General features: G+C 36.4%; 2 protein-coding genes across 5 annotated transcripts in view; one reads left to right on the top strand and one right to left on the bottom strand.

Annotated features, from left to right (window-relative positions):
• ROBO1 (roundabout guidance receptor 1) overlaps positions 1-23,745 on the bottom strand; it is a 507,540-nt gene that overhangs the window by 55,011 nt on the left and 428,784 nt on the right. For all 4 annotated transcript variants that reach the window (XM_090121053.1, XM_090121063.1, XM_090121072.1 and 1 more), the window contains 6 exons: positions 10,930-11,054; positions 9,050-9,221; positions 6,677-6,882; positions 1,893-1,974; positions 1,557-1,725; positions 1,290-1,456 (listed from right to left, as the gene is read on the bottom strand). In XM_090121053.1, the coding sequence (XP_089977179.1) occupies positions 1,290-1,456; positions 1,557-1,725; positions 1,893-1,974; positions 6,677-6,882; positions 9,050-9,221; positions 10,930-11,054 (921 nt within the window). The remainder of the gene's footprint in view (positions 1-1,289; positions 1,457-1,556; positions 1,726-1,892; positions 1,975-6,676; positions 6,883-9,049; positions 9,222-10,929; positions 11,055-23,745) is intronic.
• Positions 3,019-5,040, top strand: LOC116242074 (uncharacterized). The gene is made up of 2 exons (XM_031612655.2): positions 3,019-3,796; positions 4,218-5,040. The coding sequence occupies exons 1-2, from the start codon at positions 3,407-3,409 to the stop codon at positions 4,923-4,925; spliced, it is 1,098 nt and encodes a 365-aa protein (XP_031468515.2). The 5' UTR covers positions 3,019-3,406; the 3' UTR covers positions 4,926-5,040.

The raw sequence follows: 23,745 nt of genomic DNA, 5'->3' as shown, positions 1-23,745 counted from the left end.
AAACAAATGTGCTTACTTCTGCAAAGAAAAAAATAAACATATAGCACAGGCATCTTAATAAACCAGTGGATCAAATTCTCTACTAAAGCAGAAAAAAAAAAAAAAGGAAGATGACTTTTGTTACTTTTTCTTTGAAAAAGAATAAATTCTTTTCTTTCCTATTTAAGAATGAAAATGTTTGCAGAATCACAGAATCATTCAAGTTGGAAGGGACCTTTAAAGGTCATCTAGTCCAACTCTTCTGCAATGAATGTGGACACCAACAGCCAGGCCTGGTTGCTCAGAGCCCTGTCCAGCCTGCCCCAGCAATGGGGCACCCAAAGTTTCCCTGGGCAACCTGTGCCAGTGCTTCACTACTGTTATTATAATAAACTTTTTACTTATCTCCAATCTAAATGTCCTCTGTTCTAGTTTGAAACTATCTCCCTTTGTCCTATCATGACAAATCCCACTAAAGCATCTAGCCCCTTCTTTTTATAGCCCCCCTGCAGATACTGAAAGGCTGTTCTCAGGTCTCTTCGGACCCTTCTCTTCTCCAGGCTGAACAGCTCCAGCTCTCTCTGCTTGAAGTTGCAGAGAATTATTTCCTGAACACTACCCTAAGTATCATTTATTTTCTACACTGAATGTGAATTTATTTAAAATTTTGCATAGGTAGATTCAGTCCATCACTGGACTTCAGCTGTAGCTTCAGTCAGCAGGTGACTTCTTCAGAAGTTACTACCCAGTTCTGTCTTTCACTTGGCTACCTGTAAGTATTGTCTCTCTTTCCTATTGTTTTCAACAGCAGTACTACTGCAATGTTTTCAATATACTGCTGAAAGTTCTTCTTTCCTGACTGACAATGCCCAGTTCTTTCAAATTTTAAACTACTTTCTTTCCTAATTCTGCAGAATCCAAATTAGATCATATACTGTTTCTGTCTCTAAGTTCTAAGCTTCATTTGGTGCACTGGACACAGTAACATTTTCATAGAATTTAAGGATTTGTGTGATAGCTTCAAAAATCAGAGATCATTTTTGTTGCTAACAAGAGCTATTTTGTAAGATGTAACTACCTTTGGATAAGAGATAATACGGCTCCCTTAGGCAGCACAATATGCTGTCCAAGCAGCTTTTAGAGTTTATGTTACAGGGAAACGCAACTTTAAACAACGTATTTCACTATCTAACATATATCACAGTCAGCACAGATAGTTGAAAGCTAGCAAAATTTCTGCATCTAGTATTTCTTAGTCAATTAGTAGCAGCCACTGTGGACACCTAAAATGTTCAATATCAAAAGCTTACCTTGAGTTTTCACTGGATCAGATATTTGGCTTGGGTCACTTAGTCCATATGCATTAGCTGCCCTCACAAGGAATAGATAAATTGCACTAGGTTTTAACCCTTTAACTGCAAAACTCTCCGTTTTCACATTTTCAGCTACAGTTTGCCAGCTGCTACCAGATGCATGGCTAAGGATAAAACACATACAACAACAGGTTAGCATGTGCTTCTTTAACAATATATTATATACAAACTTAAATACAGCAAGATCACATGAAACACATATACCTGAAGGCCTCAATTATGTAAGAGGTTGGCGTTGCACCTGAATTCAAATTAGGTTGCCATGACAATGTTACTGTATTTCTGCTGACATCTGTAACCTCGGGTTTTGATGGAGCACTAGGAATCAAGTTTGGGTCAGTGGGTCTTGGTGGCTGCACTGGGACTCCAAATTCTAACAAAGGAGAGAGAAATACAGAGTATAGATAGACAGGAAGCAGCTGTAAGCTAAATGCTATTCGCATCTGCACTGGCAATTTATGAGAGTCAGATAATTACTGCATTTCAATTTTTGACTTTCTTTTATGCATTTTCTCCATGCAGAGAACATAATTGATTTACCTTGGACCTCTATGTAAGCACTCCATGTAGCTTCGCCACTTGGGGTTGAAGCAATGCAGGTGTACCGACCAGTGTCACCCAACTGAGTGGGAAAAGAGAAGAATAAATATTTGAAACAATCAGGCAGTCAGTGGGCTAGAAAAGTAATTATACCTCTGTACATTTCTCTATGAATATGAATAAATCTTTTAGTCTGCAGAAAACTTCGAATGACAAACTTCTTACATTAGAAGGAATAATTTTACGTGCTAAAAAATGAAAAGGGGCATGTTTCTGAGTATTCTTTCAAAAAGGGGAAATATTGCATATTGTGATTTAACACTGCCCATTCTGAAATCAACATGCTGAAGGCCAAGTCTCGTAGCACTTATTCTTTAAGAGTAAGGAATAAGTAGTAGAGTTCTTAAGAAATAAACTGAAAAGGAACTTAGATGATAGGATTCCCATACAATCTTCTGCCTAATACTGCTCAGGGACTTGTCTGGACTGAAGAACTGTAGAGAATGCTGTTCTTAAAACAAAGCTTGAATATTTCACAAGGCCTTGTACCTATTGGTTTCTTCGTGCATAAATTTCACTCTAAGGCAGACCCCCCAAAAAATATCTCCATATGTTATTCTCATCCAGTTCTGAATGATGACCTATTTGGCACTTAATTCTGTAGAGAGAACTGTAATTTAGATGGCTTTCAAGAACATCACTGATTTTGTGGGACTGCTTTCTAAATCTCTAAGAATATCAAATAAAAACACAGGAATCAAATAAAAGAACAGAGGGGTTATACAACTTCTGTTAATGTGATCAGCAAAATGTACTTTGTGTCTTTTTCTAGTTGGATCTACAGAGCAGCTTCTGGGAGACTGGTGACATGGTATTGTCTGTGCACACAGATACTCCCTTACAGAAGCTGTGCAACTGAAATAAAAGAGCATTTGCAAGAAATTGTGACAGAATTGAGAAGAGATGACTGTTTTCTTCTCTTAAAGGTGCTGATTTCCACTCCCATCTGGAGAACCCAAGGGACACCAAGAAGTCCAGAAGGGAGCAATTCAGGGGACCACCCAGGGAAGGGGAAGCAACGTTTGGATGAGGAGTGAACCCCTTCAGGTACAGTTTTATTTGCACCTTGACTCAAATGAAAAGACCCATGGCTCTGTGCAGGATCAGCAACAAGGGCAGGTCAGCAACACCTGCTCTGGCTGCTGCAACAGATGGGCCATAGGCACTGCACAGTGATGTCACTGTGATGACACTTGGGCACCATGGTGACGTTTGAGCCTGTCCCACTGGAACCCCTCAACAGTTCTGTGGGATTTCACTTGCCAGCTGGCAGGGCAAAGAGCAGCTCCCTGCAGACCTGACTGTGAGCACAAAGCGCAGTCAGACTGAAACAGTAGGCATTGAAAGCGAGCTATCTGCAATAGGAACTTCTGGTTCTGCTCCAGAGGGTCCGGTTGTATCCCAGGCTCTCCTGATCTTCTGAGTCAGGATAAAGGAACGCCTGGGCATCAAAAATGGATGAAAAAAATGTACAAACTTATCCTTGTCAAGAGGAAATCAAATATATACCTCATGCTTCTTACGAGGAGAGCACACGCAGTGGCACTACTATCTCCGCAGCCTCTACTTTTCCTGAAAAACTCTGGGTGCTGGCTGAAAGTCACCAATTTAAGAGCATTTGGTGGGGTCAGAATGGAAGGTGCATTGTAATTGACCAGGAAATGTTTCAGATTGAAGTTTTGGGAAAGAAAGGATCCTTGAGAGTGTTTGGGACAGAAAGCATGAAAAGCTTTATTCGTCAACTTAATGTGTATGGATTCACAAAAATGCAGCGCGACTCCAAAAGATCTCCCTCGCTTCCTGAGTTTCTAGCAGAGGAAGAGGCATTTGTGGCTCACAGGAAGGTACATCAGCTGCTCCACACGCGAATCAACTCTCATAATATTCTGGTAGAAGAGATGGTTACAATAAAATAAGCCTCAGTAACAGAGGAGATGGGGATGACAGTGAACGTTCTGATTCTGATTTTTTCCTCTGGGTGTTTGCAGCTATTTTAGAGGTAGCATTGCTGAGTACTAGAAATGTGGGAAAAATGTATTTGGGTTTTATCCAGTGAGTCTGAACCCATGGAACAGAAAGATAAATAAATGAGGGTATGATGAATCTATTTATTTCAACATATCTTACTTTAGTCAGCCTAAGCTGTAAGTTTAAACTTACTGATATTTTAATACCCATGTCTTCAGCAATTAAAAGTTGAAGTTTCTGTGTCTCGCTGTCTTGCAGTCCTGAACTAATCACAGCTCTTCTCCTTTGTATTTTCAGTTACTTTGCTACTACAATCCAAACTTCAGGAAAGATCACCCAGAGCTGCTGGAACTCTGCAAGCGCAGAGTTGCCCAAAAAAGAAGAGCTGTGGCTGCCCCCAGTCCACAGGAAGACCTGAATGAGGGGCCCCCAAGGAACAACGCAGATGTCCAGCCTATGGAGGGATTGACTGCTGGGCCAGAGAAGAGCCTGCTGACTGCAAATCCACAAGCAGGCACACAGACAGTGCCATCCATGGGGCCTCCTCCACCCAAGCAATTCAAGAAAGCCCCTATCCAAGACCAAACAGGCAGTGCTCCAACTCCACCAGACCCTGCTGCTGCACCAGAGAGGGAAGAGTGCCAGCCTCTGGCCCCCTCCCCACTGCCACTGAGCAGCAGCCCCATCTCGGATGCCATTCCTCCAGATTACAACACTCTGCCCTTCAAGGCACCCACTTTTACACCTGGCTCAGTGTGGCAGGCATTTGCCCAGCCCCCACAGGAATCAGAGCTGCAGGATCCAGGGGCTGCCCTGCATTACCTCAGCCAGTGCTTTGCCATGGCCATGTTGGCAGCAGCCAAGATGACATCAGCTAACTGGGGGCCCTGGGCAGTCTCACATTGCCCAACATGCACCTGCAGCTCCCACAAAGCAGCCCCGCATTGCCCAACATGCACCTGTGGCTCTGACAGAGCAGATGCAGAAGAGCAGCCAGCACCCTAGCATGGAACCCACTGCACTGAGCAGGAACAGCAGCACCCATTTATAGGTTTATAATTTCATACTTCATAGACAGATATTTCTGGAAATAGGATGTTAGAATAATAAACTCTTTCTGTTGCCATGTCCTTTTCATTTACTCGTTCAGGTGAAATCTCAGATCACATTTATATTTGTCTTCAAAAAGAAATAGAAACAATTGTTTTCTAACATCAAGTTTACAGTTTTCTGTAACAGTGAAGCTCAAGACACTTAGCCATAGAGACTAACAGATTGGATGATGTTTGCATGCCACACACACTGAGAATGCTCTTCCTAATGATGACTTCTGAGGGAAAGTAGAGACAAATTAAACAGCAGCATTTTAATTATTGAAGATTAGAAAGAGAATGCCACCTTCATAGGATGACTGCTCACAAGATATTGTTCTACACTGTCAGGCAACAATAACTCTTAGTTTAATTTCTGGGCTAACATTTACCAAGGGTCTGACAAACCAAGTGCTTTGCAGAGGCCTTCTCTGGAAAATCAGAGAACACTGTTCAGAAGACCTGGAATGATATTTGGCCTTTCTTGTTACAGGAAGGGTAGAATGGGTATAAGTGTCTTAAAATTTAAAATTTCATTATTTGAACATCCTCAACACTATGCATTGTACCAAGAAGGCAGTGCAAGAAATAACTGAAGACAGCATAAGGCAGCATTGCCACAGATTCACTGCTGCTCTGGATCCCATCATAGAATCATAGAATTGCTCAGATTGGAAAAGACCTTCAAGACCATCAAGTCTAACCATGACCTTACCATACTACCCTAACTCTAACAATCCTCCACTAAATCATGTCCCTGAGCACCATATCCAGATGGTTTTTAAGCACATTCAGGGATGGTAACTCAACCACCTCCCCAAGGAGCTTATTCCAGTGCTTAACAACCCTTTCTGTAAAGAAGTTTCTTGTGATACACACCCTAAACTTACCCTGGCACAACTTGAGGTCATTTCCCCTTGTCCTGTCACCAGTGAGAAGAGAGCAACCCTGCTCTCAAGTACTGTAACTTCTAATTGGTAACAGAACAAGTCTAGCAAACATAATAAAGCCATATATTTGGCCTAATTTTAAGAATTAATACATTTCAAATCACATGAAAGATAACAGAGTTAGTAGGCAAAAAACAGCATTTTAAAGTATTTTCCATTTCACTAGGCATAACCAGCAATACTGACCAGGAAGATCAGGAACTTGCTAGAATTCCCTATGAGAGCCATATATGTGACAGGCATTAACCATTTTAAGCCAGGGCTATACTATGTTTATCAAGTAAGTATGTTTGAATTGGAAATGTTACATTGAAAAAGCTGTGAACATGACTCTATAACTGCAGTATGCTAAGCAGAGGCTTTCTTTATAAACATTTGAAATAATTAGATCATTTTCATCTATTAGTGATGAACCCCCAAAAATATAAGGATTCATCTTCTTCCTTCATGTTTTCAGTAACAAATAATCCCCTTACTTATTACTTAAAAGCATTTTTCCATTTAAAATAATAGGCCCTAGGCTCTACAAGCTATGGTGTAAAGCTTAAAGAATGAACCATCTGAAAACATGAAGTATCAAATACTTTAATACAATTATTTAATATTTCATTAATTTTAAATGTAGTATTTCCAAAATGAAAAGTAACCTGAAGAGAAAAAATAAACAGATAACAACAAAACTCAACACAAAAAAGAGTTTGCCAGTTCAAGCTACCTTGGCGTATCGGATCTGTAATGCTCCTGTCTCCAACTGCTTGATGCGAGAGTCCTGGGTAGAGATCAGGGTCCCATCCTTTTTCCAGAGGATAGTGGGTGTTAAAGTGCCTGTGGCCACACAGTTTAGCACTAAAATACCATCTACAGCTACAGTCTGATTCACAGGACCCTGTCGAATGACAGGGGGAGGCCGGTCTGCAATCACTGCCAGAAGAAACAACAGGAAATAGATTTCTGCGACTGGAAGCAATTTTCTAATCATCTAAGCAACAGCAGTTGCTTGAGGCTTTGAAACAAACTAAAGATAATTAAACAAGTAATTAAAGTTGGAGGCATGCATTATTCAGGGCATGGTGCATCATAATGATGCACAGCTACAGAATTTATAATGATATACAATACATTAATTTCAGAAGGGAAAGAAGAATTACATATTACATAGGCATTCTGTAATTGCAGTATCTTTAGAAAGTGATAACAAAATGAGAAAGGATTTCCCAAATTTTGGAATGCACAGTTTTTATCTTTTTTTTTTTTTTTTTTTTTTTTTTATGATGCAGCACACCTGTACAACAGAATTCATACTTCCAAGATTCAATGATAGAGATTAAAGAGGTAGGCAGACATGGAACAAACTTACTTTTTTTTTCTTTAATACTGTGAACCATCAACTTATCTTTGTGCCTAATTGGAAGATGCCTTCCAGTAGACTAAACAGAAAGCTAACAAAAGTACCATATCAACATTTTTCTGCTAAGAAGTATTTTTCAGTAGTTTCAGATTTCCAGTTCTATTACAACTTCATCTGCAATACTAGCTCAAAACCATAAGGAGAAACCCAGTGTGCTTGCAATAGTTTTACTGCATCTTGCACACAATGGAAATGAAACAGTCTTGATATGTTATTTAATAACTATGCAAAGAAAAGTATCAATAAAGTAATCTCAGTATTCACAGAAACAGGAATGACTACATTTTTTTCCCATCATTCAATGGACAATCAAGAAAAGAAGTAAAACCTATATTATTGAGTGACCCCCTTCTACCTGTTCAACTCAACATGACAGGGGCTGTTGATTCAAAAGTAGCCATAACTTAAAATGACATAACTGTGCTTGTGCTTAGCAATGTCATTGGGGATTGGTGTAACTTAAAAGCTGGTTTGGTTGCTGAAATATAAACCTGAAATTCCGACTTTGGGAACATCAGATAGTTCTAAGTTATTTTCATACAGGGTTTTGGCACTGTTTTTTTTTTTTTTTTTTTTGGCTAAGTTCCAACTCTTGTAATTTCATTTGCATGTTCAAATGATACTTGACATTTTTAATTTCTTAATTTACCTTTTACTTCTTGTCCCAACCTGCTGTAATGCACTGCAAGGCAACTGAGAGGCCATTTGTATCTTTTTCATCAGAGTCAGCCAAAATAAGCTCATATGTAGTTTATATTTAACTTTGACAAGTGTCTAAAGAGCTTTGTAGATTCAAATAGTAGGAGGCTGTACATAAAGTCTGCATATAATTTTCCAAATAATTTTCTGAGCAACAGTTTTTTTTCATTGGACTTATGCTTTGGTTTACTATTAATTAATAACATTTAATGCTAAATAAGTAATTTACAAAGTGGCTAGTAATAATCATCTATGGTAGGATGTTAATATAATGCCAAATGTATTAAATGTATTAATATAATGCCAAAAATGTATTAAAAAATGCTGCTGTTCATTATTGACCTACATCAATCTCACAGTATCTTTGCCTCTCTTTTCCTGCTCCCAGTAGCCACCTTGCTGACTGATCTATGCTCTATAGCTGAATATAACGCTTGTAGTAATGTTCACTGCAGCCTTTTCATCTTAATTTTTGTTCCAACTCCCCCTAAACAAAATGTATGATAATACGCATTTGTATGTTGTTCTACTGATCCCAATTCAGAGTGAATTTTTTTCTTTGCTAGAACAAGGAAAAAAGTGACATAAATGGAGATATTAAGTGAAGAGACATGGAGTAATAAGGCCTAAAGAAATCTGAAAGTAAGCCAAACCTAACTGGGGAAAGATTAAAAAAAAAAAAAAAAAAAGGCAAGGTAAATTAATAGATCTGACAAAAAACCATAATCTGAAATATATTTATTAAATAAAATATACTGCTACACAACAAAATGGCAGCACACAATATCCAAAATTTAAACTCATGACAAAGATGCCCCAAGCAGGATTTTTAGGTTCAAACAAAAAACGCATGCAATATGTGTTTAGGTAAACCAGATACTAAAATAGTGTCACATCCTCTCACTGATATATTTAAATAAAAAAAAACAACTTGGAAATGGGAAAAAAAAAAAAAAAAAAGAAAAAAAAAGGTATCATTACCATCAGTAACTTCCAAGTAGGCTTTTGTTATGATGCTTCCTGCAACGTTTAAAGTTTGGCAGATGTAGTATCCAACATCAGATCTCTGGACATTGGTGATGGTGAGGTCTCCTGTCTGCGAAACTGAAAATCGGCTGGATGACTGAGGGGGCTGGTATGAGAAAAGCAGATTCTAGAAGACGTTTAGGAAAGAGAGTTAAAAAAGAAGTGTTAAATAAATTCAAACATCAATAATCTTAAATATACATAAACAATCATATTATATATAAAACATTTTGCTCTTCATACCTTAAATGTGACTATACACAAGAATAGCTTTTCTAAGATTTTTTGGTGATAAAATAGATGCACATTTCCACTGATTATTTAGATCTTTCAGGATTGCTCTAATAATCTCTGTAGTCAATGTTGGGCCTTACACAAGCTTTAATAGGCACTAGCAAAGATCTAGCATGTACAGATGCCACGATGGTGCAAGCAATTGTAGCAAGCCTAAAAAATTTGCTTCGATATCTTTTTTTAGAGTTTCATCCAGGATATTCTATTTATTGCATTTCAAATGCAAATATTTATTTATTTATTTGGATTATAGCTTTCAACATCCAAAGAATGGAACAGTTTTCTTTTTTTAAAAAAAGAGATGCTGCTTGGGTTTCTGTAATCATAGGGTCTATATTCCATAACAAACCTTGCAATACATAATTTCATCGTAAGCCAGTTTCTAGTTAGATGGATAGTTTTGGTATGAGGTGCATGGTATTTTACCAACAATGGTTTGAAGTCAAACTCCAAACAAAACAGTACAAGTCTGTTAAATCGAATATTGGTTTAAAATTTATACCTTTGGCTGAACAAGGCTCCTTTTCATCTCCCTTGCTTAACTTTATTTTGAAGTTCCAAAAATTATCTGAAAGAATGGTGCACTAAATGTTCTATTTTATTATTAGCAAACCCCAGTTACTGACCTCCTTCTCCATTTCCTCCATTCACTGAAAGTGGTCACCACTCAGAGCAGTGAAAATTAAGTAAAAAAAATATTTATGTACTAATAACTGTTAGCAAAGAAATCTAGGTCATACAAAAATGTAGATACTACCAGCACACTTATATAATTAGAGATCATCCTCTGAATTTGCTTACTAGCTTTGTACTTACACATTTAAACAGACACATTCAATAAAGAATATTTTGCATCACATTCCTTCTTAAAAAAAAAAAAAAAAGACCCTGAAAGAAAACTGTGATTCTCTTGCTATATATTATACTTCGTTTCATTCAATGGCTTTCAACATTCTTTACAAAGAAGCTGAAAATCATTTTTCCCTCACATTCAAATACGGAAGCTGGGAGAAAAAGTCATCTCTTCAGGTGAGACCTGTGGGCCAATGGACTCTGGAAAAACAAATCTCCTTAGTTCCAAGATGTTGTCCTATTCAGCTAGTGATTAAGATAAAGCAAACCATTTATTTACCAGATTGAAATACGCATCTGGCAAACTAATATCTGCACCATAGTAAGCCAAATTTTCTGAAAATTTAGGTGTATACAGGAGTTAAAGCAAACTTTGGCATTAGTAATCTTTTTGTCCCTTAAAATTTCTTCCTGGTATGTATTTCCATTTCATGGAACATTTCTACTTTCTTCATAAACTTATTTTTACATTTATGGAGAAAACTGGAGACTAAACAAAACCTAGATATTCTTTATAGAGAAGTTGACATCACGTAGCATACATGTGCCTTAGAAGTAGAGAAGAAATATCAGACATCTCCAGGCTCTGGAGCTATTTTCCACAACCTAAATACAAGAATTTAAGCATATTGCATAACAATGTCCCTTGAAGAAACTGCCAGAAAGAATGGGCAGGAGGTCTGCTTTACCTGACTCCCCTCTCTCCGCCAAAAGATAGCTGGCTGAGGGTTCCCAGTTGCTTCACACTGGAAAGTCACTGTTCTTCCCAATGCAGCTACCTGATCACGAGGCTTTACAACAAACTGTGGAGGCTCTGAAAAAAGAAAACATCATTAAAAAAAAATAGCTACACTACAGTCAGAAGACTGAAGTTAGCTTATGTGAAAGCCATGATTTGACTTCTGACTTTAAAGGGCGTATACTACAGTATTCAAGTGTCTTCAACATGGAGAGACAGGACCAAGACTCACAAACCTCTAACAATCACAGTTTCATCAGCACTCAAATTGCCTTTGCTGTTGCTGAATTCTGACTGCGCACCATTTGATTATTACTAGTGACCAGCTGTACAAGAAATGAAGTCCCACAGACTTAGTGAGATAACTCCCACAGCAACAGACACCAATTTGAACAAATCTGTTAGAATTTGGTTTCTAAGAGAAGGGAAAGGCCAGAAGTCACATCTGAGAAATCTCTGAACAACAACTGGTTAGCCCACACCCCACATTTTGATAAGGGCTGTAATAAACCCTGTTTAGTAATTATGAATTCAGGTTTACATGCTCAAAAGTCATCATTGATTTATGATTCATTGTTTATGTAAGAGACTTCTGATGCAGTTGGGGTCTCAAAATTTTTTCAGCTTGACTCAAAAGCCCTTGAAATACTATTTAACAAATGATAACCATTTAAAAAATCTTCAATTCAATTACTGAAGAGGAATGAATTTAAGGCAACAGCAGAACTGCATGTTTTCCTCATTTACATAGGCATGGGCATGTTCAAACAAAATATATATGCAAATGAAGGCAAATTTGAAACATCTGCTCTGCCTAACATTATAAATAGTGCCAGCATTGTTCAAACTGATTTATACAGACTTCAACAACCACTTCATCCAGTAGTAAATAGAATGTCAAAAAATTATGTCAGTCACCTTAAAAAAAATTGGTATAGTTGACAGCATTAGTTACATTGTTGGGGCTAGCACAGGAGAATAAATCCAGCTTTGTTTTAGGCTGTTCACTCTCACTCCTCGAATAATGTGCACTAAATGAAAGTCCGTTTACTTAGTTTCTATTCAGTTCCAATGCCTTCTGATCATCTGTCCAAAACTAATTAATCTCCCCCTCTTGTTTGGGTTGAGAATAATGGAGATGCTTTGAATTTGACTTTAATAACCTGACTGTTTTTTATTTTTCCTTTAAAGCATCTTTGTATTTAAAAGCTTTTCTTCAGAAGGGGTGAAAATTATGTCTTTTGAAGATGCTCAATGTGTTTAATTAAAATCAAGTAACTGAGACTTCTACTGTTACTGAATTCATTCAAGATAAAATCCTTTCTAAAAAAATTGCTTTCAGTGTTCAAGTGGGTCAATACTTGCAGTTATCTGCTCCTCTTTGCCCGCGTCTCTGTTCTCTACAAAGTTCAACATAGACTATACTGCTGCTATCACCCTCTTGATTTGAGGGAATTTTTAATGTGTGACATACTTGTATTTACATTTAGATGTAAATGCTGCTTTTGCCAGGATTATCTTAGATAAGAAACTACATCATGTTAAGGTGCAATTGAGCTACAACAATTAGCAAACTTCAAAACATTTAGCTCTGAAACATTCAGTCAATGTCTTGGAGGGTGATATGGGAAGATTCTGACATGACAGCATGTTTAATTTAGAATGGAAAGTGAAGCTGTTGGGGGTTTACCAGTGGGTTGTAAGGTGTGATTAGGAAAATGGAGATGAGGGTGAAGCACCTTCATTATGCTGTTGGAATTCTAATAACAAGAATAAATTTAGCATATAGTTAAATAAAGGTTTGGCTGGTTCTGTACTCGTTTGTGACACAATACCACACAGAACAGAACCAAAAGTTTCTCAGTTCTGTGCTAGTGCATATGATTTATCAGGTTGAAGATTATACTGAACTTGAGAATAAATACAGTTGTATACAGATACAAACAGCTGTCACCACTGGAGAAATAGCTGAAAGCCTGTGATTACAGTACCTGAAGATTATTGTTCAAGGACTACTGAAAACAAACAAACAAAAAAGATGGAAAATGTAGTTTCCCAGGTAACCATGGTAGAATTTATGAAATATAAATTAGTATATGCCTCTATGTATTAATCTAAATATGCATTTCACATGCATATTATTCAAAATATTTACGCTTACGATGCACATCTGTAGTCTTCTAAATCTATTCCTGTTAAAGTAAATAATGGAAATCCTATTCACTTCAGTTTCTGAAGAATTAAGAGAGGGTTAAATGAAACTTTCATAAATTCTCCTTATTGTTTTTACCGCACTGGAAGCAATTTCAACAGAATTTATTTTTAAATTCAGTTTGCTTTCATACCTTGGGTCACACAAACAAGTGACTTGTTATGAATGTACTATAAAGGATGATGAATTAATAATCCACTTAAGGAAAATACTTCTATCTTTGAGACCTTTAAAATAAAGATAATTTTCCTTCATAGAACACGAATTCAACTAATGCAGGCACTGATGACAGAAGACATTATGATTGGAATCACCATATCACGTACAAACAGAAAAGTTAGCAACCCATTACCTTTCTCTTTGTCATTAAGTTACCCATACTTCATGCAGAATTTATTCTGTGCGATGTTTCTTGTCAATAACAAGTAAAAGATGGGAGTTGATTGGTTGAAGGACATGGAAGGGAATGGATGGGAAGGGGAGATGTTCCCGTCACAGTGATACGATGATTAGAAGATGGTCAATAAAATTTCAACTTACCAGACACAACTAAAAACAAAAACAAAACAAAAAGAAAACATGGAATAAATAAAATTGAATAGACATGAAACAAAGCAAAGAGTAAAGCAGAATTTAAAAAAAAAAAAAAAAAGAAAGACCTTTGGTAAGGACCTTAGAAAGTATGCATATATTCTGTTACACGAAAAATAGGTTAAAAAATGCTGAATCACAAATTTTCTATTTTATTTTTAAATAGATCTCTCAATCATACTGAAAGCAGGCTGGAAAGTAAAATAGGCAACATACTAAAATAATGGTCAGACAACTTGGGCTCTTTTCCAGTTCTTTCCAATGAAGTGTTCTTGTGGGACCATTGAGAAAAACTTCTTTTTAAAATATATTATTATTTCTTTGCATGGTAAAATTAACTTGAAATATCCAGTAAATATCGATTTGCAAAATTGCTGAAATGGAACATTGACATTTATACCCCTTTTAAAGCACAGAAACATCTACAAATGGAAAATGCTTTTCTGAGGCTAACAGCTATCACAACTGAAGCTCACTCAAAAATTAACAAGATGCTGAGGCATTTACCCTCCATGCCAATCTTTTCAGTATAAAATTGCTGTACCAAGGTCATAATGCTCAGTATTAAATTGCAAATGCAAAATAAACCACAATTGACATTAGTTTATAAAGGATTCTTAACCTTTCTCTTCCTACTAAAAATCTCAATTTCATGAAAATACTCAAAAGTTGAGATCTGTCATGAAGCACTGTATTTCTCAACAGAAATCTTCTAGTGGTAAATCATCTAATAGTGAATGACAAAGATATTGGGAGGCTATTTTCACTCGTAAGAGGAAAAAGTTCCAACAAGAAATCACTAGTTGAAAGAGCAGATTCAAAATAAAAGATGTAAAAAGGGTGCATTGCTCAAATACACACAGATACTGGCAAAAGATAAAATTAAATAAGCCTTTCAACACTTGGGTCCCTTTAAGTTGAGAGTAAAACAACAACTGTTCCACTTTTTTATATTGAGTAGGTGAACAACTGCAATATACCATCCGCTGATAAAATGTACAGAGGAAACTAATAATATCCACTCTATCAAAATTCATCAGACATGTAGAACACTGGCTTACAGTTCAAATAAACACAGGACTCCAGGTGTATTAAGAAAATGAAGCTGAAGGAGAATCAACTATTATACTGGAACCTGGATCATGTCAAGAAGCTGCAACCAAAGGCATTAAATCCCAGTGAAATAGAGAATTATTTTTTTTCTGTTATTAGTGGCATTTTTTTTACGACGCAGTCCCAAACAGAGGAAGGCAAAATACACATTTTGCAAAGTTATGATTTCCAATTTTAAGGAATCTTAAAGTGTGGTTTAAAAACCTCATTTAAAAATCTAAAGGAATCTTAAGCCATCTTAAAGTGCGTGAGTTCAGTATTTTTCCAAAAGAAAATCAGTATGTATTACTCTGCTCAGACTATCCTGGCCAATCTACAATTCATGCAAGAGGTGACCAAGAAATGATAGACAAGACTTCCCAATAAGTAATATACTCGTCCCCAAGACTGAGCTCCTAGCTTCTTCATGACATGTATTTATATAGCACAGTAACCACTCCTTTTTAACTGAAAAGCTCTCTATTAAAGTTGCAATTACAGTTTGACCTGCTCTGGAATTAGAAATGTTTCTCATTAAACACAGCTCATATTCTATACGGACTAGTCTGATAAGAGACATAATGGGATGTAACTCCTGCACAGAGGATTGCACTCTCAATTACCAATTTTCCACTACTTAATAAATGCAGGAAAAAAAAAAAAAAAAAAGATAAGCTTTCCTGGCAGCAAAGCAAAGCTGCTTGAGCCTTCTGAAGCTCACAGATAGAAATCTCTCTTGGTCGCTCAATTACATTTCTACAAATTAAATTAACTTTTAAGTGCTGAATTTCCACTTTTCTTTTTACCAGTTGATTTTGTTATTCTATGTCAAAAATAATCTTGTTAAGAAAACATACTTTTTTGCCCACCTGTAAAAATAGGGAATACTGATACATGAAAATAAATCTCTGTAGAAATAGGGCATCACATTGGTTGCAAATCTGTAGCCACTGCAAGGGGTGAACATTCTTAAAAAAATTTAAAACTTTTAAAAAAAGTTCTGTCAGAGGGAAATGATGTGGTTTAAAAGAATAGCAATAACAGAAACAGCTACAACAAAGACTACTTTCTTCATTTGATATATATATATATATATATATACGTATATACACTATCAATATCTAAAGTTACTGAAACTGAGTAGTAAATCATTTTTATTCTGTTATGGCATACTTTATTTGACAACACTTATATTAAAATATTAAATAAATTAATTTTCCATGTGTTTAGCATAGCTTTCACAGGACAGTAAGGGGAATAGCTTGTTCCTAAAGTCGGTACAATAGCATGTGAAACCACAAATACTAAAGGAATAATATTATTGTCTTTCAAATAATTTCACTGAAGCTAAGTTTATCAGGGAAGACATGCTTCGTCATTGAATAAAAAAAAAAAAAAAAAAAGCGGTTTCCAAATTTGTGACATGATATCCTAATGTCTTTCTTGCCAGCAATTCTATCACCCTCACTGGGACTACTGTTATTTCAGGAGTAGGAATTTGTAGTTTTAGGACTCAAAGTACAGACAAGTAAGTTAGTGGAGCAAGTACTGTATTTGATAGATGAACTAGTGGAGGATCACTGGATATTCAGGTTAGAAACAATCTCAAGAGGCTTCTACTCCAAACTTTTGCTTAAGCAGTGCCGGGATGCAGGGTGAGACCAATTTGCACATGGCTTGATTTAGTAAGGTCTTGAAAATTTCCACAGATTGAGAATGAATAACTTGTCAGGTCAACTTTCTCCATTACCTGACTGTTCACCTAGCAAATAATTTTCTTCTTATATCAAGCCTGACTCTCCCTTTTTTCGTCTTCAACTTTCAACCTGACACTTGTCCTCCCACCATGCACTGTTGTGAAAAGCCTGGCTCTGTTTTACTGACAATCTTCCTGTAGGTACTGGGGGATGCTGTTATGTTCCAGCACTGAAGCCACCTCTACTCTCAACTGAGTATGAACCATTCTCTTAGCCTTTCCTCAGAAGGTGTATGCACGTATAAGACCTCAACATAATGTCTTCATCTCCAAATAACATATTTTTTAATTCTTTTTAATTCTTCTCACAAAGGTGAATTCAAATGTTGATGAAGTGTTTCTCTAAAATTCACCAGTTCCTTAGTATTTAGAAGTAAACATTACAGAGTTGTCTCCTTTTCTTTTTTCTTTTTAGTCAGTATAGGGCAATCTACAACAATCAAAGTATCTCATTCCAAAAAGCTATGATAGTAATTATCTACCTCAAAAAAGAGTAAAGTGATAGAAATGTTCATTCATTTATATTAATAAATACTTCTTGAAATTCAGGGATTAAGGTGGTAGTTAATTACTGAACAGTATTTTTTTTTTTGCATATTAAATGCTCATTATGTACTGTTATTACTATTACTATTTATGAATACCTTCCTAGATTCTCAATATCTGCTATTCAGCTGACACAAGCTTAATACCTTCAATTTCAGCTCAGTGTATTTCCTTTTTGATTATTTGAACAAAAATCTTTATGCATTCAAGAATTACTTTACTCTTTACTCTACTCTTCACTCTTACAGCATGTAGGAGCTAAAAAAAGTAGCAAGACTGTATAATTCTACACCAGAGAAATCAAACAACCACAATCTACAGGTCAATAATTACATGCAATAATCAAGGTAATAGGCAGTCTTTATCCTCTGAATAAATCCTTAAGCATATGATTAATCTAGGAAAAGGCAGTCACAATCACATTTGGAATACTTTCAATTAATTTTGTGATAAATTAATCCTAGTTCAAACACAAAATATCAGTGGTAGAATATGCCTTTAGAAACAAACTGGTAGGAGATGGGATGAAGAGCTTGGGTAGCTTGCACTGACGACATAATTGGCCAGGATGAGACTACACATGGTAAAAAGAGAAATCCCAGAGTAAGTAATAGAAATAGAACAGCAATAGCTATTAGCTATATTATTTGTAATTAAACACTGCAGTTTTCCAGAATGGCTGAAACCTTTTTGAACTCAGATGTTTATAATCTCTATATGAAAAAAGTGGCTAAAATAAGTAATGAAAGTTTGGGTACTGGCGTTACATGCAGAGGAATTGTTTGTATATGCTTTACATACTGATCCAAATCTCGTTACTCTTAAAGAAAAAATTAAGAAAGTCTGAAGATTTTCTTTTCCAATTCTTTTTCTAATAACAACAAATAGCTAAAAAGCTGCCAACCTCTTCTGCTCATGAATATGTTTCACTGTTAAACCTGCTAAACTCTGAAACCTTTTACTTTCAAAAAAATGTTACAAATGCTCAGAGAATCAGTATCTGAACAAGGTCCACTGAATGCCTTCCTGCTATACATCTAACAGAAATTTACACCAGTGCTTTGCAGAAATTATTATTAAGGGAGTTAGTTTAAGACAATGTGATATTTCATCTCCTTTCCAGTGACTGTAAGGCTCTTATCAAAGTGACATGAAGAACCCATTATCTTTGATATGCAAGTTTCTTTGCAGTATTACTTCCCACAGAGAAGTAAACAAAGCTCAAAATCTCTTGTTCTCGAAAAGATGTAAATGTTGTCATTCAGCTGCCTCCCAGCTACAACCTGTGAAAAACATGGGAAAATAATACCAGACACATTACAAAAGAACTGGGGTGTATCCCTTTCCATCCTCATTAGTCTTTATATTAACAACTGTCACTTCTTGAAGTCTAGATACATATATATATATAGAATTCACCTTTTTAAAAGACCTGACTGGGACAGTCATACTCGCTGTGAATGGTTACGAGGTACGTAGCCTCAGGGCGTCAAGTGTGATATAGTGCAGTACAGACTTCTGAGGAAAGGTCTAACAGTCTGGCTCCAAGCATGCCACAACCCCAAACGGTTGAAGCAGAATGTTTACATGTGCATTTTTGATGTTTCAAATGAAAAGTGATGACTAGCAATCCCAAACTCCAGTAATAGAGAGATTGTAGTTAATTAAATTTATGATTACTAAAAGAATTCTGTTTTGAGTTGCTGCTGATGTCTCAGATAAGTACTTTTTAAGTTTATACAAACAAGTGACTACTGTAACTTCAAATGAGCAAAGAGAAGATATAAATCTATAATAACTGGAGAGGAGAAATAGATGATTATTTTCTTTAACGGTAAGAGAATGAAATTAAAAAATAAGACTGCTGGTTGAGCATTAGGATAAACACTTACGATAGAAGAATCATTATAGGAAATCACAGAATCACAGAATCACAGAATCGGGAGCCAAAGCAGGCTCCCTACACCAGGTGAAATCTAGAAACCCATAGTAAAGTTTCAGCTTAGTGCACAGAAAAGTTAAAATCTCAGTATCAATTAGCTACTGTGCTCCTCAACATATTTCACAAAAGCTTTTTTAATAAATCATTTCTTTCTTTGTTTGTTCGTTTACAATTGACCTACATTCCCTTGACACAGAATAGTGAAGACTTGCTACATGCTGGGTAGTAACCTGGAATCAGGCTGAGCATGGTCTGTGCTTGACACGGCCATGCCACCCTTGGGGCATTATGGACTGCCAATTGCACTTCTCTTCACGCTTACCTGCTCCATGATAGCAGCCATGAGACAGTCAGAGACTGAAGCCTGGGCAGCCACACCATCACGATGCTTACTCTGACCACGCTAGCAGAACATATTTTCAGACTGAGCAGAGATCAAGGGCTTACACCTAATGGCTTGGTACCCAGAGAAAAAGTGCAGGGGATTGTGGACTCAGTAGAGCTAATGTGCTAAGAGAAAGAGGTCTCATGAAGAAAAAAGCAAGCACTGTTCCTTTGTTCTAACAGTACAACTATAGCCTTTAAAACTGAATTTGGGCTAAGAGGCAATCTTTTTTTTTTTTTCCTTCTAAATTCAAATTGATTGAACTAGGTGGTAAAATCCAGTGCTCTGTCAGTTGTGAAACTATATCGCTTTATATTTGCTTCACAGCAAATGTTCCCTAAAAAGACCTTTAAAGAGTCAAGAAGAATTAGGTTATGCAAGTGAGTGTGTACATATGCATGCTGGAAAAAACCCATTGCAAAAATCTGGGCACACAATGTACTTACACAAGATTTTTTGATTTACAACTGATTTTGCTGATGCCAGCTGCAAAATCAAAAAGTTCATAATCTCTACTTCTGCAGGAGTCAATGAAGGTTTCTATGATAAAATCAGAAATGTGGACTGAGATTTTGCAGTGTGGTTTTCAAAGGCAGCAATTCTCAGGTTAATTCATGCAATACTCTCAGTTTATAACATTTATAAACTGTAGTCAATGACTCAAGGTGACAGGACAGCTCTGAAACATGAGGGGTAGAATGCAGAGAGAGGGGAAAGATTTAAGTCCTTCCAGAAGTTCCTCTCCCACTCTCTCTTCCCCCTACCTTGTTCTTAGTCTTCCTAAAACATCATATAAACTAAACCCAATTTAGTGGGAGCACTTAGGAGAGGCTTAATACCATCCATTTTAAAACTGGAGCAATGCAGTAAACTGTGGAGTCCTGTTACCCAGGTGCTCCCTTTTGAAGAAGAGTTGTCTTCCCCTCTGTTTAAAAAGAACGGAGGTAATTCTAGGCACTGCTGCAATCTAAATAGTCGTGGCTACAAATATTTATACTAAAGCCTTTTAAAAGAGTAAAGAGATAGACACATTTTATATAAGCTGTGCAGAAGTACAAAAAGAATATGATGGCTGGATACTATTTAAAGAATTCTTAGAAGCTTTCCACTGCATTTTTTTTTTTTTTTTGACTTATAATAAAAGATAGTAGAACAGAAAAGGAAATGGAATGTAATTTTTCCCCCAAGCTGTTTATGACAGCAGAGTTTTCTTCTTTGAAAAAGGTGTTTAATCCATAGCGACCATCTTCTAATAAGTTAAAGCTATCTGCAAGAAATGGCCCAAGCCTTCTGATCAATGGATTCCAAGCACACACTAAAAATGGAAGGACAATAAACCTCCACAGTGAAGCAACTTCTGATATCTATAAAATGTTATTTTTTATAGCGATGCTCAGTAAGGTATATCAAATGAAACAGATACTTTTTCAAAAGGAATCTGGACTTCTCACATGGAACAACACACTCTCACATACAAGCAACTCAAGTCTACAAAAGGGACGCTAACACCCAAACTTACTTTTTTGATGTTTTATGTGCGAGGCATTCAGGATGCATTAACAATTTTTAATTACAGCAAAAATTGCAACATTTAAGAACTTAGTACAATGGAAATAACCAATAGGTACTAGTAATTTTCAACTAGGCATGTTGAAAAGGGAACGATCTATGAAGAGAATTAAAGACAATCTGCAAAAGCAAAAATAAAATTAAAAAATCCACTGTCTGTTTCTCATACAGTGAAGCAGTGGTTTACCTTTGCCAGAAGACTGCAATGCTTTCAAAATTACTAGTAGTCTGAAATGAAGTATTGCTGCAGATTTGGTTGTCTAGGGATATTAGCAAATAAGTTTTGAGGTTCTATTTTTATTTCAGTTAGCTACACTCTTTGAGGGAAAATGACACAATTTGAGCACCCAATAACTCAAAAAAAGAGGTACAGAGAAGGCCATCAACTCTTGCTGATGGAAGACTGGACTGCAGCAGAACTCTTGGCTGACTTTTTCCTCTGTCCTGAGATCCAAGAATCAATGTGCTACCTTAACTGTTTCAAAAGTGAGAGCAGCTGTTCCATTCGAGTAAATGCAAGTCCTATATGCCACTGAAAGATGCAAAAGAAAACAAAATGCCCCTCAGGGCTGTGTTTAGAGAGCAGTGGGTATTTATGATGAGACAGCAAACAATGCAATGTGCACTCAGACCTTTTTTTTATTATTTCTCTCACCCTATTCCATAATCAAATGAAAAGAAAAAATCACCCCAAACCTTAGGAGTTCATGTGTGGTCACTGGGACAAAAAAAATGCACATTTTTCTTCCACTGAGAATAACATGAGAGTATTTGATGTTTATCAGTTTAAGATGTTTTTTTCTTGCACTGTAAGCTCCTGATACTAAGCCTACCAAGTGACATAGCTTGCACATAAAGACTGCAAGACACTTTATTACCTATATTTGTTCCTGAGTGTTATTCAGCACCTAACAATGAATTATTTTAGTGTTCAAACAAAACATAATTCATAGACACAAACAGTGCCTAAGACAGCTTAGCATAATAATGTTCGAACACATTGCTGTTACAAGTCAGTATTTTTTGTCAAGAACTAATTCATAGAGATGATTGATTTTAATTATGCACATAATATTACAAAAATAAGGGACTGTATTATAATCACCATACCAAAATTACTTATTGGTTACAAAAAAGGCCAACAAAGTGTGTTACAGTTTTAAAGATGTTTAGTATAATTTAATAAAGCCTAAATTTATTTCAGAATAAGCATTTAGAAGAAGTATTATTTAATGAATAACCAAAGTAAGTTATTATTCCTTGCACTCTATTTAATTTTATACATAAATCCCCAAATCCCTAAGCACAACAACTTGCAGTAAAATACTACTTAGTCTACTGTAATGACAGAATTATTGAAATGTTATCTTTAGAATAGCAGTCACAAAAGAAAGTCTGCAATAGTGAAGCTTGATACAAAAACAATTTAGTTTTCCTTAGCTGCGGGCTTTAGGAAATTGCAAACACTACAAAAAAGTATTTGCTACTTTTTAATTGAGTTCTGAATTTTTTATTTCAAATCTACCTTCCTAAATTCTCTGCAGTGAAAGCTTAAAAGATATAGCAACATTGAATCAGAGAGGCTTGTGTTGGAAGGGACCTCAAGGTTACAGACAGGGTTGCTAGCCACTAGATCAAGCACTAGATCAGGTTGCCCAGGGCCCCATCCAACCTGGCCTCAAACACCTCAAGGGATGGGGCATCTCTCTGGGAAACCTGATCCAGCTCCTCACTGTTCCCTCAGTAAAAACTTCCCACTGACATCTAATCTAAGTCTCTTCTCCTTTAGCTTAAAATCATTCCCCCTTCTCCTAACACAATCTACCCACATAAAAAGTTGATTTCCCTCATGTTTATAATCTCCCTTTAAATACCAGAAGGCCTCAAAGAGGTCTCCAAGCAAACTTCTCCAGAGGGAACAAGCCCAGCTCCTTCTGCCTATCTTCATAGGAGTGGTGTTCCAGCCTTTGGATCATCTTCATGGCCCTTCTCTGGACCCTTTCCAAAAGCTCCACATCTTCCCTGTTCTGGGGGCCCAGCTTGGATGCAGTACTCCAGATGGGGCCTCAATTAAACCCTTTCCACAGGAGAAAGCCTCTAGCTTCAACATATTTCTGCAGTAATGTTCCTCCAAATTATTTGGACTCCTGTTCTACTTGCTGAGAAACATCTGTCTCAACTTCTTGTTTCAAAGTACTAAACTGCAGTAATGGTTCTCTAAAGTTGTAAAGCATTACTATCCTTCCCTGTAAGCAATTGCATTAATTGTTATGAGATGCTATATAAAAAAAACTGAAACCCTAGTTATAAACTAGAAAAACCACAAAAGCAGTTATTTATCAAAATACGTTGCACGGATTTAAAGCAACGATAAATCTCTCTCTCTCCTTTTTTTTTTTTTTTTTTTTAAATTTACTCAAATATTTACTGGTTCCTTTTCCCTGAGTTTTACAAATGCTTCAGGAATCTCAGTGCTCATCACTTGCATCAGTAGAACAAGAACCTTCAGGGCACTAATCTCTTCTTGAGATAGTTTCCTCGTTTCCCTCTGATTAACTTCTAAGATTTATAATCTCTCACCAGAAATAGATTGCAGTCAGACTCTTCAGATCATTGATAGGAATCTGAAGTACTGTCATAGTTTACAGCAGTAATTAACGGGGAAAAGGCTAT

Source organism: Phasianus colchicus, chromosome 1 (assembly GCF_987193195.1).
Source record: "Phasianus colchicus chromosome 1, bPhaCol1.hap1.1, whole genome shotgun sequence".
NCBI classification, from domain to species: domain Eukaryota; kingdom Metazoa; phylum Chordata; class Aves; order Galliformes; family Phasianidae; genus Phasianus; species Phasianus colchicus.
The sequence above is the reverse complement of the archived record's forward strand: the minus strand, read 5'-3'. Positions and strand labels throughout refer to the sequence as shown.